At 38.7% G+C, this 20,084-nt stretch overlaps 1 protein-coding gene across 1 annotated transcript; it reads left to right on the top strand.

The window, feature by feature from the left end:
- The first annotated feature begins 10,175 nt into the window (after positions 1–10,175).
- Positions 10,176–17,211, top strand: LOC147995731 (cystatin-related protein 2-like). The gene is given in 4 exon segments (XM_087655194.1): positions 10,176–10,473; positions 13,301–13,396; positions 14,907–15,020; positions 17,128–17,211. Coding segments are annotated over 4 exon segments (531 nt in total). The 5' UTR covers positions 10,176–10,236.
- The last annotated feature ends 2,873 nt before the right edge of the window (positions 17,212–20,084 follow it).

Here is a 20,084-nt window from a genome sequence, read left to right as displayed (position 1 = left end):
GCTTGATATTTTCTTCTTCCTATGATGTGGAAAACTCCTTCAGCAACTTCAGTTTGTTCTCTAACTCCTCCATTTGGGTCCCTTTGTTGTGTCCAATGGTTAGCTGCAAGAAACCTCATCTATATCAGTAGGGCTTTGGCAGAGCCTCTCAGGAGAAACGTGTAACTGGCTCCTGTCATCAATCACTTCTTGGCATCAACAATAGTGACTGCATTTGGTGGCTGCATATGGGATGGATTCTGAGGTGGGGCAGTCTCTGGACCAACTTTTCATCAGTCCCTGCTTTATTCTTTGTCCCTATGAGAACTAATTCTCATGTTACATACCAATATTAAAGTAATCTTGAAAAGCCATCTGGGACCTCGGTGCACAGGGGCTCCCGGAAAGGGCAGCGCAAGCCCTCCTGGTTGCTGCCCTAGTGGAGAGCTCGTAAGCAACACCCCATGAGCAAACTTGAGCCTCAGGACCACAGGTAAGACCAACTTTATTGCTCCAAACGACCTGACTAGTGGTCTCAGGACACACAAAGGCAAATTTCCTCTAGGACCGGACACTTCCGGTTTTTAGCTGGATTCCAAACTTCGCTGAGCCCTGCCCACAGCTCACTGCTCCCGAACCCTGTGGGAGAGACAGCTCACTGCCCGGACAGGTGGGCACTCCTGAGACTGCAGAGTGGGAGAGACCACCAATACTGCCCACCCCTGCCCACAGCCCTGGCCCAAGAGGAAACTGTATACGGCCTCTGGGAAACGGTAGATAGGTGCACTGAAGCTGCAGACCCCCTGCGCCCGAGACACTGCTGGAACCTAAAGGGACTGGATTAACAGCTCTTTGCACCCAAATCCCGTGGGAGGGAGAGCTAAACCTTCAGAGAGGCAGACAAGCCTGGGAAGCCAGAAGAGACTACACTCAACCCACATTTCTGACTTACAGGAACACACAGGAACTCTTCAGGCCCACAGGAACGTCTGAAGACCTGTAGACAGGAAAAACTACACGCCTGAAAGCAGAACACTCTGTTCCCATAACTGGCTGAAAGAAAACAGGAAAACAGGTCTACAACACTCCTGTCACACAGGCTTATAGGACAGTCTAGCCACTATCAGAAATAGCAGAACAAAGTAACACCAGAGATAATCTGATGGTGAGGGGCAAGCGCAGAAACCCAAACAACAGAAACCAAGACTACATGGCCTCATCGGACCCCAATTCTCCCACCAAAGCAAACACTGAATATCCAAACACACCAGAAAAGCAAGATCTAGATTTAAAATCATATTTGATCATGATGCTGGAGGACTTCAAGAAAGACATGAAGAACTCCCTTAGAGAAACGCAGGAAAACATAAATAAACAAGTAGAAGCCCATAGAGAGGAATCACAAAAATCCCTGAAAGAATTCCAGGAAAACACAATCAAACAGTTGAAGGAATTAAAAATAGAAATAGAAGCAATGAAGAAAGTACACAGGGAAACAACCCTGGATATAGCATTTTCAGCAAATGGTGCTGGTTCAACTGGAGGTCAACATGTAGAAGAATGCAGATCGATCCATGCTTATCACCCTGTACAAAGCTTAAGTCCAAGTGGATCATGGACCTCCACATCAAACCAGATACACTCATACTAATAGAAGAAAAAGTGGGGAAGCAACTCAAACACATGGGCACTGGACAAAATTTCCTGAACAAAACACCAATGGCTTATGCTCTAAGATCAAGAATCGACAAATGGGATCTCATAAAACTGCAAAGCTTCTGTAAGGCAAAGGACACTGTGGTTAGGACAAAACGGCAACCAACAGATTGGGAAAAGATCTTTACCAATCCTACAACAGATAGAGGCCTTATATCCAAAATATACAAAGAACTCAAGAAGTTAGACCGCAGGGAGACAAATAACCCTATTAAAAAAATGGAGTTCAGAGCTAAACAAAGAATTCACAGCTGAGGAATGTCGAATGTCTGAGAAACACCTAAAGAAATGTTCAACATCTTTAGTCATAAGGGAAATGCAAATCAAAACAACCCTGAGATTTTACCTCACACCAGTGAGAATAGCTAAGTTCAAAAACTCAGGTGACAGCAAATGCTGGGGAGAATGTGGAGAAAGAGGAACATTCCTCCATTGTTGGTGGGATTGCAGACTGGTACAACCATTCTGGAAATCAGTCTGGAGGTTCCTCAGAAAATTGGATATTGAACTACCTGAGGACCCACCTATACCTCTCTTAGGCATATACCCAAAAGATGCCCCAACATATAAAAAAGACACGTGCTCCACTATGTTCATAGCAGCCTTATTTATAATAGCCAGAAGCTGGAAAGAAGGCAGATGCCCTTCAACAGAGGAATGGATACAGAAAATGTGGTACATCTACACAATGGAATATTACTCAGCTATCAAAAACAATGACTTTATGAAATACATAGGCAAATGGATGGATCTGGAAAATATCATCCTGAGTAAGGTAACCCAATCACAGAAGAACACACATGGTATGCACTCATTGATAAGTGGCTATTAGCCCAAATGCTTGAATTGCCCTAGATGCACAGAACACATGAAACTCAAGACGGATGATCAAAATGTGAATGCTTCACTCCTTCTTTAGAAGGGAAACAAGAATATCCTTGGCAGGGAATAGGTTAGGCAAAGATTAAAACAGAGGCAGAAGGAACACCCAGTCAGGACCTGTCCCTCGTGTGGCCCATGCATATACAGCCACCCAATTAGACAATATGGATGAAGCAAAGAAGTGCAGGCCAACAGGAACTGGATATAGATCTCTCCTGAGAGACACAGCCAGAATACAGCAAATACAGAGGCGAATGCCAGCAGCAAACCACTGAACTGAGAACGGGACCCCCGTTGAAGGAATCAGAGAAAGGACTGAAAGAGCTTTAAGGGGTTCCAGACCCCATATGAACAACAATGCCAACCAACCAGAGCTTCCAGGGACTAAGCCACTACCCAAAGACTATACATGGACTGACCCTGGGCTCCAACCTCATAGGTAGCAATGAATGGCCTAGTAAGAGCACCAGTGGAAGGGGAAGCCCTTGGTCCTGCCAAGACTGAACCCCGAGTGAACGTAATTGTTGGGGAAGGGCGATAATGGGGGGAGGATGGGGAGGGGAACACCCATATAGAAGGGGAGGGGGAGGGGTTAGGGGAATGTTGGCCCGGAAACCGGGAAAGGAATAACATTCAAAAGTAAATAAGAAACACTCAAGTTAATAAAAAAAAATTCTACAGCATGAAATAAAATAAAAAATATACTACTGTTATTCAGCTTGCTTATAAATGTTTCAGTGATATAACTGATTGTATTTTGTATGCTGTGAATTTAAATTATAAATTAATATTAAAAGAAAAAGAAAATTACTCCCAATATATACATATTTAAATTTTTTCATAAGTCTCTTTTGTATGTACTTCAACATCTGCAAAACATGAGTGAGAAAATTGTAGCTTCATACACACAGATATTTCTTGGTTATGGATCAATTCATTCAAAGGATGTCATCTCTTTATAAAGTCATATGTATTTTTCAATCCACTGTAATATAAATCAAAACAAATTTTAATAATAATACAAAACTATATTAAAACTATATTAAACTCTATTAAAACAAACAAACAAACAATAAAAACCAAATGATTAGTAGTGTAATTCAATGCCCTAGTGCTTTTCGAGAATATGTGAGACTTTTGGTTCAAAGTCAGAATAAGTAAATTTAATAATATCAGCCAATAAATATAAGACCAAATTTTAAAAGATTATATTTTTCTCAGTATTTTTTAACTATACGTGGCCAGTATTTCATTAGCAGTGCAGGGGATTGTTGGGGGCCGTTAATGGGGGTGGATGGGGTGGGGAACACCCATATAGAAGGGGAGGGGGAGGAGTTAGGGGCTGATGGACAGAGAACCGGGAAAGGGAAAAACATTTGAAATGTAAATAAAAAAATATCTAATTTAATAAAAATGGAAGAAAAAAGAAAAAAAAGTAATCCCAACATCAATATACAACCTGGGGTGCTACACTAGATCTGTGATTTGGAATACTCCAGGTCTATGTGTAAATATATTAACATATATTTTTATTAATTTAAATTTTAAATGATATCCTCCTTATCAATTACCCCTCCAGCCACATGCCTTCTCAACACCCCTCACCCTCCTCCGTTTGCCTCTGTGAGAGTGCTCCTCCACCCATTCTTCCAGTCCTGTCTCACCCCTCTAGCATGCCTCTATGCTGGGGCATCAGGCCTCCCTCCACTCCCATTGATGTCAGATAAGGCCATCCTGGGCTACATATCTATTTGGAGTCCTGTCTCCCTCCATGTATACCCTTTGGTTGGTTTAGACTGTAGGAGATCTGGGTGGTCCAGTGGATATTGTTCTTCTTATGAGGTTGCAATCCCCTTCAGCTCCTTCCATTCTTTCACTACCTCTTCCACTGGGGTCCCTTGGCTCTGTCCAATATATGGTTGTAAATATCTGTGTCTGTATTGATCAGTGCTGGTAGAATCTCTTGGAAGAGCAATATAAGTCTCCTATCAGCAAGTGATTATTGTTATCAGCAATAATGTGGGATTTTCTTGTCTGCAGATAGGATGGATCCCTATTTGTGGTGGTCTCTGGATAGCCTTGCCTTCAGTCTCTGTTCTATTTCTTGTCCCTGTCTTTCTATTGGATGGGAATATTTCTGGGTTTAAAATTTTCAGATGTGTGGGGTCCATATTCCTCAACTGGGGACCATGGTTATATACTAGAAGTAGTTTCTACAAGTCATATCTCCCATTTGTTGGTATTTCACTTAAAGTCATTGCCATTGGTTCCTGGAAACCTCTCACTCCCTGGAGCCTGGGATTTTCTAGTGGCTCCCCCAGTTCCCCATTCCCCTCTGCTACTTGTTTTTCTCTTCTATTTCCTGATCCTCTGTACTTCTCTCAGGTCCCTTACAAAACCTGTTCTTGCCCCCTTTTTTCTCTCCCTATTCCCTCCCCATAACTCCTTTGATTTTTTTGTTCCATGTTCTATGTAGAATTAAAACATCTATAATTTGTTCTGCCTTCTTATGCTTCATATGTTTTGTGGATGGTATCAAGGGTATTCTGAGCTTTTAGACTACAAAAAACTCATCAGTGAACCTTGTGGGTTCTTTTCTGTATGAGGGACTTCAGGATGATATTTTATGTTTTCATCCATTTCCCTGAGAATGTCATGAAGCCATTGTTTTAATGGCTGAGTAGTACTCCATTGTATAAATGTACCAAAACCTCTGTATCCATTATCCTTTTAAAGGACATCTGGGTTTTTTCTAGGTTCTGGATAATATAAATAAGGCTGCTTTAAACATAGTGGAGCATGTGTCCATATTAAACTTGGAGCATCATTTGGATATATGCCCAGTAGTGGTACAGCTTCAGGTAGAACTATTTTCATTTTCTGAGGAAACACCAAAATGATTTCCAAAGTGGTTTTAAAAGATTGCAGTCCGATCCTGTGCTCCAACTGCATAGGTAGAAATGAATAGCCTAGTAAGGGCACCAGTGGAAGGGGGACCCTTAGTCCTGCCAAGACTGAACCACCAGTGAACAGGATTGTTGGGGGGAGGCAGTAATGGGGGGAAGATGGGAAAGGAAACACCCATATAGGAGGAGAGGGTGAGGGGTTAGGGGGATGTTGACCTGGAAACTGGGAAAGGGAATATCAATTGAAATGTAAATAAGAAATACCCAATTTAATAAAGATGGAGAAAAAAAAGATTGCAGTCCTACTAGGAAAGAATGAGTGTCCCTCTTTCTCCAAATCCTTGCCAGCATGCGCTATTGTCTGACTTTTTGATCATAGTCATTCTGATTGGTTTGAAGTGGATCTCAGTGTTGTTTTGATTTACATAACACTGATGAATAAGGATGTTGAACATTTCTTTAGGAGATTCTCAGCCATTTGAGATTCTTCAGTTGAGAAGTCTTTATCTCTGTACACCACTTTAATAGGGTTATTTGGTTCTCTACATTTTTAACTTCTCAAGTTCCTTCTATATTTTAGATATTATCCCACTATCAGATGTAGGATTTTAAAGACCTTTTTCCAATGTCTGAGTTGTCATTTTATTCCAGTGACAGTGTCCTTTGCCTTGCAGAAGCTTTTCAACTTTATGAGGTCCCATTTGTCAATTACTGCTGTTAGACCACAAGCCATTGACATTCAGTTCGGGGAATTTTCCCTGTGCCCACATATTGACGTTCATCCCCAGTTTCTCTTCTATGACATTCAGTATATTTGGTTTCATGTGAATATTCTTGATCCTTAGTACAGGGAGATAAGAATGGATCAATTTGAATTCTTCTACCTGCCTGACAACAATTGAACTGGGACCATTTGTTGCAAATGCTGGTTTTTTCCCCCCACTGGCTGGTTTTGGCTTCTTTGTCAAATCTCAAGAGATGGCGGTTTTATGAGTGGGAAACCAACCAGGAATGGGGATAACCTTTGAAATGTGAATAAAAATATCCAATAAAACATTCTATTCCATCGATCTGCCAGTCTGTCTCTATACAAATACCATGATGTTTTTATTGCTATTGCTCTGTAATAGAGCTTGAAGTAAAGGATGGTGATTCCCACATAGGTACTTTTATTGTACAGAATTGTTTTCACTCTCCTGGGTTTTTTGTTACTCCAGGAGGGTTTGAGAATTGTTCTTTCTATCCCTGTGAAGAATTGAGTTTGAATTTTGATGGGGATTGAAATAAATCTGTAGACTGTTTTTGGTAACGTGGCCATTTGTACTGTGTAAATCCTGCCAATCTGTGGGCATGGGAGATTTTTCCATCTTCTGAGATCTTCTTCAAATTTATTCTTCAGAGACTTGATGTTCTTGTCATACAGATCTTTGATTTGCTTGGGTAGAGTCACACCAAGAAATTTTATATTATTTGGGACTATTGTGAAGGGTGTCATTTCCCTAATTTCTTTCTCAGTCCATTTATCCTTTGAGGAGAGGAAGGCTACTGATTTCTTTGAGTTAATGTTATATCCAGCCATCTTGCTAAAGTTCTTTATTAGTTGTAGGAGTTCTCTCCTGGATTTATTTTGGCTTTTTCATAAATACTATCCTATCATCTGCAAATAGTGATATTTTGACTTCTTCCTTTCCAATTTGTATCCCTTTGAGCTCCTCATCTTACTAATTGCTCTGGCTAGAACTTGGAATAATATATTGAATAGATGGAAAGATTGGCCCCCATTGTTTTGCCCCTAATTTGAGATTGCGTCAAGTTTCTCTCCATTAAGTTTGATGTTGCCTATTGGTTTGCTTTATATTATTTTTATTATGTTTACCTATGGACATTGAATTGCTAATCTCTCAAATATTTTTAACATGAAGCATTATTTTTCAAAGGTTTTACACCATCTAACAAGATGATCACATGTTTATTTTTATCCCTTGAGTTTGTTTATGTAGTGGATTAAGTTGATAGACTTCCATATATTGAACCATCCCTGTATCCCTAGGATGAAGCCTAACTATTTTATCATGGGGAATGATCATCTTGATGTATTCCTAAATTCAGTTTGTGAGGAATTTATTCAGTATATTTGCATCAATATTCATGAGTAAAATTGTTCTGTAGTGTCCTTTATTTGTGGGTCTTTGTGTGATTTAGGTAACAGTGTAAGGTTAGCTTTATAGAATGTATTGGGTAGTGTTCCTTCTGTTCCTCATTGATGGAATAGCTTGGCAAGTATTGGTATTAGGTCTTCTTTAAAGGTCTGAAAGAATTCAGCACTAATACCATCTGGTCCTGTGCTTTTTTGGTTGGGAGACTTTTAATGACTGCTTCTATTTCTTTGGGTGTTATGGGGCTGTTGGATACCTAGTATTGGTCTAAAAATCATCCATTTCACCTAGATTTTCCACTTTTATGGACTATAAGCTTTTGCAGTAGGATCTTATTTTTTTAATTTCTTCAGTTCTGCTTCTATGTCTTTAGTTACAGTTCTTATTTTGTTAATTTGTATACTGTCTCTATGTCCTCTAGTTAGTTTGACTAAGGGTTTATCTTGTTGATTTTCTTCAAGAACTAGCTCCTGGTTTTGTTGATTCTTTGTATAGTTCTCTTTGTTTCTACTTGGTTGATTCCAGCCACAAGTTTGATTACCTGCCATCTACTCCTCTTGGATGTATTTGATCTTTTTTCTTCTAAAGCATTCAGGTCTGTGTCTTCTGGGGTGTGTGGAATAGAGTCCATGGGTGTTGAAAGATATTAAGGATCAAAGATTGTTGATTCTTGTTAATTTTGTTGTTAGAGGTAAAATTATGTTTTTATACTTATCTTATTTTTGTTCCTTGTGAGAAGTCTAATTTCTTGCATTTTCTTCAGGGTAGTTCCCCTCCTTGTGTTGGACATTTAGTTCTGTTATTTAACAAAGGAAAGATACTGATTAAATTCGGTTTTGTCATGGAATATCGTGTTTCTCTATCTATGATGATTGAAAGTTTTTCTGGGTATAGTGGCCTGAGCCTGCATTTGTCTTCTCTTAGGGTCTGAATGACATCTGCCTAAGTTCTTCTGGTTTTTAGAATCTCTGTTTAGAAGTTGGCTGTAATTCTGTAAGGTCTGCTTTTATATGTTACTTGATCTTTTTTCCTTACCACTTTCAATAGTCTTTCTTTGTTCTGTTCATTTGGTGTTTTGTCCTGAGTGTGTTAGAGTTCCTATGAGTCATGCTGCCTATGAGATCCTATTATTCTGGTGTGTTTTGTAGGAGTAGGTGAGGAGCCAGTTCCCTGGGACCACTCCAGGCACAGCTGCAAACCAGAAGGGATGCATGCCACTGTTTAGGAAATGTTCCTGTGTTCTCTGTGTCCCAGAGGGACCAAGTTAGACCCAGTATTGGTGCAGATGTTGTGGCTTCACCTGTGTTCTTGGTGTGTCACAGTTCTGGGGAGTCAAGCTTACTCTGGATGCTGTTGTAGTGGGTAGGGAGCAGGAGACCTAGGTTTGCTCTGGGCACAAGTGCAAACTGGAAAGAGGGGTAAATATTAATTACTAATTGCTTCAGGTAACATTTCTAGGGACCTCCGTGATACCCTCAGATGATCTTCCCTAAGGGCCTTAACTGGGGCTAGTATACTCGTATTAAGGTATTTTATTCAGCATATTCTCTAAAGTCTTAAGTTAATATTATAAAACTAATGATAAGATTCTTAAGCTTAATTTAAGTAAATTAACCTTTACCTCTCAGATTCTAAATGGGCAAACTATTGTAAAGAATTTGTGAATTAAGGATAACTTAAGTTAAATAAATAAATAAATGAAAATAAAATTCTGTTTTTACCAGTATGCAAAGCACAACCATTTGAAATTAATCAAAGACATTCCCAGGTGGAGAGCTGATTCTGGTATTATATATTAATATTTTAATATTGTGGACACTAATCCAAATATTATAATATGAAAATAGTTCTAGGTTTTAAAATCTCAAGTGCCAAGTTTTAAATAGAAATTACATGTTTCAAGCAGTGTGTCTTTGGGAACACCCCAGGCTCTATCACTAGATCCCTGATCCTTGGCCTAGAAATATCCTTTAGGACTTTGTGACCTTTGTCATCTAAATTCATAAGGGACTTTTTGGAGTCCTGGAAAACTAACACTCAAAGCTTTCCACAATAATGGCTACCACAGTAGTTTTAGCAAAGAAAATACTTCTCCAGAAATTTGAGGATGAAATCCCTACAACATATGACAGAAGAGCCAAGCGAGGAACACCAGATATTAAACAAGGACTCAAGAATAGCCATGAACTATGATGACACAGGTAACTCAAAAATGTCATTTAGAATGTTCTGAGGAAAATAAGAACTGAATTTCTACTTTGATTTCCAGGTCCAATAAAAGTTGTACCACTCGGGATAACAAACAATTCAATATTGGAAAGCAGAGGAGGAGAGCCAGGTCTAGTGACTGGAAGGTCTAAGCTGAGAAGTCAAACAAGTGGCAGAAATCCTAAATGGGTATACGTGAGGTAACAAGTATACTATAGGGATTAAAGTTGGCAGAAATCAGGATAGTGAGGTAAACAAAAAGAGGATTCCATTTGGAAGGTGTGGCTAAATAGGAGTTTCAGCATTTAAGATAAAAGAAGTGCACTTACTTCCCAGGCATCTTGAAACCTCTTCTATTCTGAAGCTCCCCTTTCATATCTGAGAAGAAAATGTGCAAAACCCTATGTGGAACACTGCTCCTACTGGCCATCTTTGTCCTGTTTCTGAACTTCAGCCATGCAACTGCAAAAACTATCATGGGAGGTAGGGAAAATTCTAAAGGAAACTTCATTGAAAAAAACAAACTGAATGATGTATATGATGTCTTCAAATTTCTTTACAACAAGTACAGTGATGACACATATCTCAGCAACATAAAAAATCAGTCATTCACCATGCACATATGGGTAAGTACTTCTTCCAGGGTGAGAGACAATGTTGATTTGTCCATGTGTAGCACTATCTTTTTTTAGTCTATTACTACAATCTTTTCTGTAACCATGCTTGCATATCTCCAATACACAACATTCATTTTCTGAAAGAGATGGCTCAAGGAAGGTCTTATCACACTACAAATAGAATGATGCATTCTTAGTACTGAAATGAATCCTCAGAATTTCATTATTTCTACCTGATTTCAAAGAACTCCTAAGAGATAGTATCCACACACATACCAGAAATTCTTCAAAACAAAATATACTAGTATATAGTGGGAGTTCTACATCTTATTCTGTTTAAATTTGCCTATAATAAATAGGAACCAATATGTTTCTATTTCACAGTTAGCATAAGGTGTCCTCTAATTTCTCTAAATGAAATTGAATACCAGATGCCAATGTACACTGTTTAATGAAGGACCATACAATAGGACAAACAGACACACAAACATTTATTATTGAAAAAGGAATTTTTTCGTACTCTTTCAAGTATTTGAGTTGTGTGTGTGTGTGTGTGTGTGTGTGTGTGTGTGTGTGTGTGTGTGTACATGTGTATTGTTTGGAGCCAGTATGTCAGTTTATATATGGAAGTCATACATGCCTATGGTTAATTAAATATCTTTTTATATTGATGGAAGTACAGGAAAAATCTTGGTATTTCAGCTTTATTAATTGCATCTTTTTTACTGCAATCTCTAGACAGCCTAATTCTAAGTATTATTATGGGAAATGAAGTTTCCCTCATACTACTGATTATGAGTTCACAGCATTCTTGTTGATCCTGCCTCCCTTATGTCCAGTGTTACATGTGGCCATGTTTTCTTCATCCTCCTCACTGTCATGTAGTACAAGGGGCTTCTGGTATGTGTGTTTATGTCAATATGTTTTTCTGAATCTCTTGATAATAACTATTTGTGTACTTCAGCAAACTGTGGAATTTTCTATGTAGTAAATATTTCTTTCAGGAAAATGAAGAGTCATTGTACTTGTTCTGATAATATCACACTTATTTCCCTCTTGTAGATGACCACTGATATCTACACCAAGGGCCGACTATGGCTCCCACATTCTCTGTTCAGCTGTGCTTTAAGTACAGAACCTGAGGTAGTTTTCTAATATAGATGTTGAGTAAGATTCTATTCCACAGTGGAAAATGGCCATTTATTCTAGGGTAGATGCAGATGCTGTTAACTCAAAAAAATTGATTGACAATGGCAAGACCCAAAAAAATGATACCACTCACTGATGCTGTAGACTTCTTAGATGTTAAATGTGCTACATGAGAACCTACAGAAAAAGAATTTAATGGGATATTTCAAAATGTGCATGTGTGTCCTTTATAACAATTCACCATGCAGAATGATCCAAGTTTCAAATTGTATGGAGACCTCTAAAGGACAGGTAAAGTCATCTGAGCAATTCCTAGCATGGAATTTGTAGACTTGTATTATCAAATTAACCTGGAGATTATACATCTTTTTCATAGTGACCTTGGAATGATCCTGGAACAGCACTTAGGAACTAGAGTCCTAATTTTGCAAAAAAAAAAAAAAATACATTAGTACCTACATCCCATGCACCTAGTAACCAACTGTGAGGTATGACCACCTTGTACACTACATCATTCAGCAATGTAGAGTCAACCCCTGCAACATACTACTGTCAGTAGATTTGTTAGTCAAGGCACAAATGCACCACTTTCCAAAACCTGAGTAAATGTTACAATAATAAAATTACAAAAAAGGGCTGGAGAGATGGCTCAGTGGTTAAGAGCCCTGACTGCTCTTCCAGAGGTCCTGAGTTCAATTCCCAGCAACCACATGGTGGCTCACAACCATCTGTAAAGAGATCTGATGTCCTCTTCTGGTGTGTCTGAAGACAGCTACAGTGTACCTATATATAATAAATAAATAAATCTTTTTTTAAAAATTACAAAAAAAAGAAAATGTGCAATCCAAACACATAACAACGATACCTATTGTTCAGTGTGTACCTGAGTCGGAATGTAGACACAGGATAAGCATCACTACAGGGATGATTGTCCTTACTCATGGTTTCAAAGGACAAATTCTGTTATTTTAGCTTGGTTTCTTCCAGGAAATTTATCTAAGATTCCCTCCGCAATGAATATGTTAGTGCCTATTTGTTAACTGCACAAGCAAGTGACTAAAATGCCTTGAGATGTGTTAGCATCAACGGTCAAATTTAGAATTGAGACACTCACAGGGCCTATTTATTTGTCCTGAAATTTCCCCTTGTGTGTAGCATTCCAAATTCTCCTGTCCACTGAAGGAACTATAGTTAGAAAAACAAATGAAAGGGATGCTCTGTGTTAATTGTAGGTACTAATGGTGATCATTAGGTGATCAAACCAGCCTGAAACCTTATTAGAAGTGCAAAGTGTGACTACCTCTTATCCTGAAATCAATAGGATCATTCACTTCATGCTGCATTCTAAAGCCTTCCCTTCTTCTCAGGGCAGAGCGTGTACTAGCAATGGTTCTAACCTGTCCTTATGGTTTCTATTCCAGGCTGGTTCCACCTTACTAACAATATTGAAAAATGTTAGTCCCAGACTTCCAACGTTAGTGTCCTGTTTCTTCTATTTCTTAGAGTAAAGATGTACACAGAAAAAGGTCCTGAAAATCATTCTGTTGGAAGTAGTTTGTGTGTGTGTTCAGATGGCAATCATATTGACATGGATCCAAAATAAAAGTGTTAGCTACAAAAGTAAATTAAAGCATACATGTAAATAAAAATACAGAACTACAAAACAATTGTGCTCTTTTCTTCATAGGAAGTTGGAGAAATTGAAATGGTTAAAACCACATGTAAAAAGACTGAGTCTGACTTCCACCAATGTCATTTAGAGAGGGAATTCTATGACATAAAGGTGTGTATATGGTAATGGCTTGTCTCCTGAGAAGTTGGGCAGGGTGGCAGAGGTACTATACTCATACATTGGTATAGATATATAAATATTTTGAGAAAATGTGAGTATTGGACGGAAATGTGTAGAAATGTAGTTATTTATGAATGATAGAGCTGGGGATGAATATACATGAACTTGTGTGTTAGAGTAAGGGTATGTGCACAAATCGTAAACTTGAATTTTGAAGTGTTTGCCACTGAACTCTTCATACTGAGCAGAAAACCTTCTGTAAGTTTGTGTTCCTCTCTGGACTAGAGGACCCTTTTCAAGGACACTACCTTTGGAGTGATAATTAACCTGAGCTTCAGCAGCTTTCCATGTGGCCATGAAAGATAAGAGCCCCAAACAGGACAAAGGTATCCCGTGCTGCCCCTTAAATTTTTCCATATCTATAGAGTTGTTTCTGGCAACACTATAACTCCCAGATATAATCCTTTCCTTCCTAATTCCACTGAATGGATTTTATTCTTCTCTTTTGCCTGTTTCCTTCTTCTTTTTTTTTTTTTTTTTTTTTTTTTTTTATTAACTTGAGTATTTCTTATATACATTTCGAGTGTTATTCCCTTTCCCGGTTTCCGGGCAAACATCCCCCTCCCCCCTCCCCTTCCTTATGGGTGTTCCCCTCCCAACCCTCCCACCATTGCCGCCCTCCCCCCATAGACTAGTTCACTGGGGGTTCAGTCTTAGCAGGACCCAGGGCTTCCCCTTCCACTGGTGCTCTTACTAGGATATTCATTGCTACCTATGGGGTCAGAGTCCAGGGTCAGTCCATGTATAGTCTTTAGGTAGTGGCTTAGTCCCTGGAAGCTCTGGTTGCTTGGCATTGTTGTACTTTTGGGGTCTCGAGCCCCTTCAAGCTCTTCCAGTTCTTTCTCTGATTCCTTCAATAGGGGACCTATTCTCAGTTCAGTGGTTTGCTGCTGGCATTCGCCTCTGTATTTGCTGTATTCTGGCTGTGTCTCTCAGGAGCGATCTACATCCGGCTCCTGTCGGTCTGCACTTCTTTGCTTCATCCATCTAGTCCAATTGGGTGGCTGTATATGTATGGGCCAAATGTGGGACAGGCTCTGAATGGGTGTTCCTTCAGTCTCTGTTTTAATCTTTGCCTCTCCCTTCCCTGCCAAGGGTATTCTTTTTCCTCATTTAAAGAAGGAGTAAAGCATTCACATTTTGATCATCCGTCTTGAGTTTCGTTTGTTCTAGGGATCTAGGGTAATTCAAGCATTTGGGTGTTTCCTTCTTCTTTAACAGCACAAGACAACTCATAAAAGATGCTCATAAATCAAACAACCAATAGGGTGGGCATCAATTTCTATAAAGATGAGTTTTATTGTTGTGTGAGGAATAGTACATGCAGCTAAAGAATACCGAAATAAATGATAAAAAATTAATTTTTCAATTACAGCGAGCTACTACAAAGAGAAACTTACCAATGAGAAGTGATACAATCAATCCTGCTCCTTTTCTAAAGCGGAATTCTAGAGTAACAATGTACTATATATGGTTGCCTGGAAGAGTCAGATGAAGGAAGTTCTGATATAATCTGGGCAAATATCCCTTCCAAGAACAAACAGAAGAACTGAAGGTATGAACACTAAGTGTTCTTTCTTGTTGAAAGAACCCTGTGAAAATTAGGACTGATGTATAATATCTGAGAAGGGTTTTTCTGCTAGTTTTTATGCTTGTGGCAAGGTAATATAAATGAAGTGCACAGGAAAAGATCATGTGCAAATATTTATAGAGAAGAAGTGGAGATTATCATTAAATAAAATAGATACACTTGTTGAGTGCATCAATTCCTCAAAAGTAACACTGTGCACAGATGAGGAGGAAAAGTCCATAACAATTATTATTCTCCATTTGCTGGGAAATTTACTACCAAGGGTATGATTGAATTTTTGCTCATTGACAGAATAAAGTGTTGTGGAGATGGTTGATTGTCAGAGACGAGTATCTTACTTCCAACCTCACCCTCATTTGCAGGGTACACTTGTAAAGGTCCCACACAGTCATTCAGGTACTGAGGTGTAGTGGTTATAAGCAGACCAAAGGTTCATGACCTCTGGCCTTTAACTATCTCAAACAGTTCTGGTTCCAGAAGCTAATGGTTTCTGACTTTTGATTCCTGCTTTAGGAGAGTATTGGGAAAAGAAATTTAGTTACTTGGGTGCTTTTAATTGGGGATCTCTTGATAGACAGTTAAGAGCCTAGGAATTCATTAACCTTTTGTGAGCCATAGAAAATGAAAAAGGGTAAAAATAAAGTCATGCATACACAAACACACAAACACACACACACACACACACACACACACACACATGAATTTGGCTGATGCCATACATTCATATAGACATACATGTTAATAATAGAAATTATTAAGGATACATATGTATGTGCATACATACACACAGACAGATATACATATATACTACATAAAAATATAAACATTTTCTGAATAGAAAAGATCCCACTACAGCTACACGCTACATTTTATTTTTCTCTCAGCATTTTTATAGCTTTTTAGACAAAAGGTGTTTAAGAATTTACCTCACAGATTAAATTCCAAAAAAGGAGTTACAGAAGTTGTAGATAGTCAGTTCAAAGTAGTCAAAGTAGTGTTTCACCCTATAAACTCATTCTGAGTTTAAAACAACAGTTTCACATGTCCTTGTTAAATTACAGTACACATTGGTAGCATCATCACTGGATATTACCTAGAATTAATGTCTTTCATTGATCTAAAGTATGTCCCAAATTTCTTTCTCTTTTTACTTCAATTTTTAAAGTTCATTTCATTCATTACAATTTACTCATTATTCTATCAGGAGGTGCATGCTCTATTCTTGATTTTAACTTTATTACATCTTTCCGGGAAAACAACTAAAACCATCTCCTTAAATTTCTTTCTAAAATTATTGAATCAAATCAAGAATTCTATAGTCATTAATTCATCTAAACAACACTATTATATAAAAGTATGTCTTCATATTGATTTGAAGAATCTGTGTTCAATGTTGTGAGATGATGTCCAGAAATTATTAAGCAGTAATAGTGGCAGGAAAGCAATATCAGAAGTGAGAAGCTATTCTGGAATTGTTCCATGCCTTTCAGAGCACAGCAATCATAGCTACGCAAAATGGTGGGCCATCTCCAGAAAACCTACTTGCTTGCCATCACCTTTCCTACATGGTTGGTCCCGTGCACCTAAAAGATCTGCCATATGTTCATGACTTTAATCCCTCTTGTTGAAATCCTGCTTCTACTGCCAGATGCTGTCTTACACATTGGGTTCCTGTGATAATACATACTGGGGGTGGCAGTGCTTTTCTTCTCAAATAGTTGTATCACCTCTTATTTTCACATCAATATTCCCTTCTTTGATTTTTCCATGTGCCATGCTTAATGACTTGTCAATGTCTAGAACTAGATGGGCCCTGACCGGGGGACTCCTATGTTGTGTACCAGGATTCAGGATCTCATAAGTTCTGGATTGTGCACATAAAATCTTGTGGACTATAGACAATTGTGGCAATGACCATAGTCTACTGAAGAGTTATGCTGAATATCCAGGGAACTAAGGAACTGGAATGACCAGTGTGTCACTTACATAGTTGCCATTTCTACTTCTCAGGATGATTATATTCCCTTTAATTTTAATACCCATAATGATCTATATTTCTTTCCATTTTTAGAGAGAAATATGTTACTTTCAACTGAATCCTCATTATTATAAGCAAAATGTAAATGCTGTAAGATTCTATTGTTATGCTGAATGAGACTCTGAGCCTGTCTGGGCTGTTACCCACCACTTGCAGACGTTGATTATAGTTCTGGAACTCTAATATGAAATCACCCTTCAGTCTGGATGCCAGGAGTCGCAGAGATATGCAGTCCAGTTATGGACACCTGAACAATTGTCTTCCTTTTACTTTTCACACACTTCTTTTAAATGAACCATTGTAAGCCTGCCATGACAAACCTATGCTTTGCTCAATAAAAGTACTGCTAATCCTCTTGAGTTTTTGTCTGAGAACAACTGAAATGTGGGTAGATGGAATCAAATGCAAAGAACCCTCAGGCCCTTATCAACAAGTCTGTGTCAAATATGCTGTCTTCTCTGTGATGATATCCAAGTTTCATAGGCACTTGCAGTTCCTTCTGTATAAATTAAGATTCTGACTTTCTACATAAGAAGATTGAAATATAGTAGATAATCTTCTATCTCAAGGAAGGCATGCACTGTAGTTATAACAGCAAAGTTACAGTTGCATCTAACTGACTCGTGTGGATGATTAACAATCACAATATCACAGCCAGCCCTTTGTTACTATCCTTCTATCTATAGCTCAAGGAATCACAGTAAATCCCTCACAGGGTTGACTTTGTATCAGATCATTTGTTTTAAACCTTTAAAGAAAAAAAATCACCTCTCCTCTGGATAGGAGAATATAAAACTAACGTTCTTTGGAAGAAAATCTCAACAGGTGTATGCACAGAACTAATGTGCTAGATAGTACATCCAATACAGTACATATCACACATGTGTTATATATAAATATGCATGCTGATTCTATTTTTTAATTTTAAGAATTATACATTATCTGAGGATACTGAAGTGAAAACTTATATTCTGTGCCCCTATGGATGTCTAAAATAAAATCATATAATTCAATGTGTTTGAACTATATAAACATTTGTTATAACTCCGTCTGCACCCAGAGATGAGGCTGTCCACAGTCTTTGGATCCAAAACCTGCTGGAAGAGAGCTGGTCTGCCAGAAGGGCTATTCCACCTAAACTCACAGGTAGGACCCCACTTTCTCACCACTGACTATCCAAAGAGAGAGCTGCCTAGAGCACATGGTGGGCAAGAGCCGCAGGTCTGCCTAAGACTGTACACCCCTGTCTCCATCAGCTTCCAGAAGTATACAGGATACTGGACCCACAGGGCAGATTGTTACAAGATACTTGCCGTCTCCATCTGAGCCCAGAGATAAGGCTGTCTGACAGACCATAAGACCCAAAACCTGCCCACAGAGAGCAGGTCTCCCAGGAGTTTTCACACTCCTAGGATCACAAGCTAATAGGCTTACAGGCCCACATAAAGGACAAGATCCAGTCAGAGACAGCAAGACCAACAAACATCAGATATTACAAGATGGTGAGAGGCAAGCACAAGAACCTAAGCAACAGAGTCCTAGACTACTTGGCATCATCAGAATCAAGTTCTCCCACCACAACAACTACTGGATATTCCAACACACTGGAAAGCAAGATTTGGATTTAAAATCACATCTCATGATGTTGAGAGATGTCTTTAAGAAGGACATAAATAACTCCCTTAAAGAATTATAGGAGAAACTTCTTTATATCATTAATAACCTGAGAATAGGAGATTATTTTGATTACTTCAGCAAAGAAGAGAGTCAAAAGACATACTCACTATGGACAGCAACAATCCCTTACTTGGGTCCTGGAGAGTAAAAAAGAAGAAAGTAAGTTAAGCACTTATTATTGCTTAGTGTTTTATGACTGTGAATGTAATTGGATCATCTGCCTTGACATCTTTCTGTTATTTTTTTCTGGGATTTGTGCACTTGGACTGAGAGGCAAAATAATCCATTTCTCTCTAAAAAGAAAGGAAAAGAAAAAGTAAAAAAAGAAAGACAGGAGAACACAGGTAAACAAGTAGAAGCCCTTAAAGAAGAAACACAAAAATACCATAAAGACAGGAAAACACAACCATTGGCCTTAACAAGAAAACTCCAATGATGGACTTAGAGGAAATACTGAAGGAGATGAGGGTGTTTGTAACCCCATAGAAAAAACAAAATATCAACCAATCAGACGACACCGGAGCTCCCAGGGACTAAAGCACCACCAAATGAGTACATATAGAGGGACCCACGGCTCCAGCCAAATATGTTGCAGCAGATGGCATTGTCCATAATCAATAGGAGGAAAAGCCCTTGGTCTTCTGAAGGGTCATTTCCCCAATGTAGGGTAAAGTCAGCATTCTGAAGTGGGAGTAGGTGGGTAAGAGTGGGAGCATCCTGGGCTGGGGATTTGGCTCAGTGGTAGAGCGCTTACCTAGGAAGCGCAAGGCCCAGGGTTCGGTCCCCAGCTCCGAAAAAAAAGAACCAAAAAAAAAAAAAAAGAGTGGGAGCATCCTTGCAAAAGCAGGGAGAGGAAGAGGGGATATGGAATAGAAGGAAAGGAGGATAACATTTATAAAACCATTATGTAATTGCATGAAATATCCGAGGAAAATAAAATTAAAAACATTTGCATATATAATTAGGTACTAATATGAATGCATCATGTGTCTTACTTAATTGTATTCACTGTAATATATGAGCCAGTCTCTTTTTTAACACACAGCTCATATCTTATTGAGTCAAGATAGTCAATGATGTTCCAGAATCCCCTGGGGTCTACTAGGGTTGCAGATAGTACTGCTACACTTGTGTTTACATGGATGCTGGGGATCTTAAATAAGGCCCTGATTCTTGTATTGCAGTCACTTAACCATTGAAAGATTTCATCAAGCCTAACATCACGTTTGATGCAGTTGTATGGAGAATTCTCTCCACTAGGGAACAGTTTGTCATTTACTGGAAAACACTTGTGAAAATTAATAATTGGAAGA

This window comes from Rattus norvegicus, chromosome 3 (genome assembly GCF_021556685.1).
Source record: "Rattus norvegicus strain SHRSP/BbbUtx chromosome 3, alternate assembly SHRSP_T2T, whole genome shotgun sequence".
In the NCBI taxonomy this organism is placed as follows: Eukaryota; Metazoa; Chordata; class Mammalia; order Rodentia; family Muridae; genus Rattus; species Rattus norvegicus.
The sequence above is the reverse complement of the archived record's forward strand: the minus strand, read 5'-3'. Positions and strand labels throughout refer to the sequence as shown.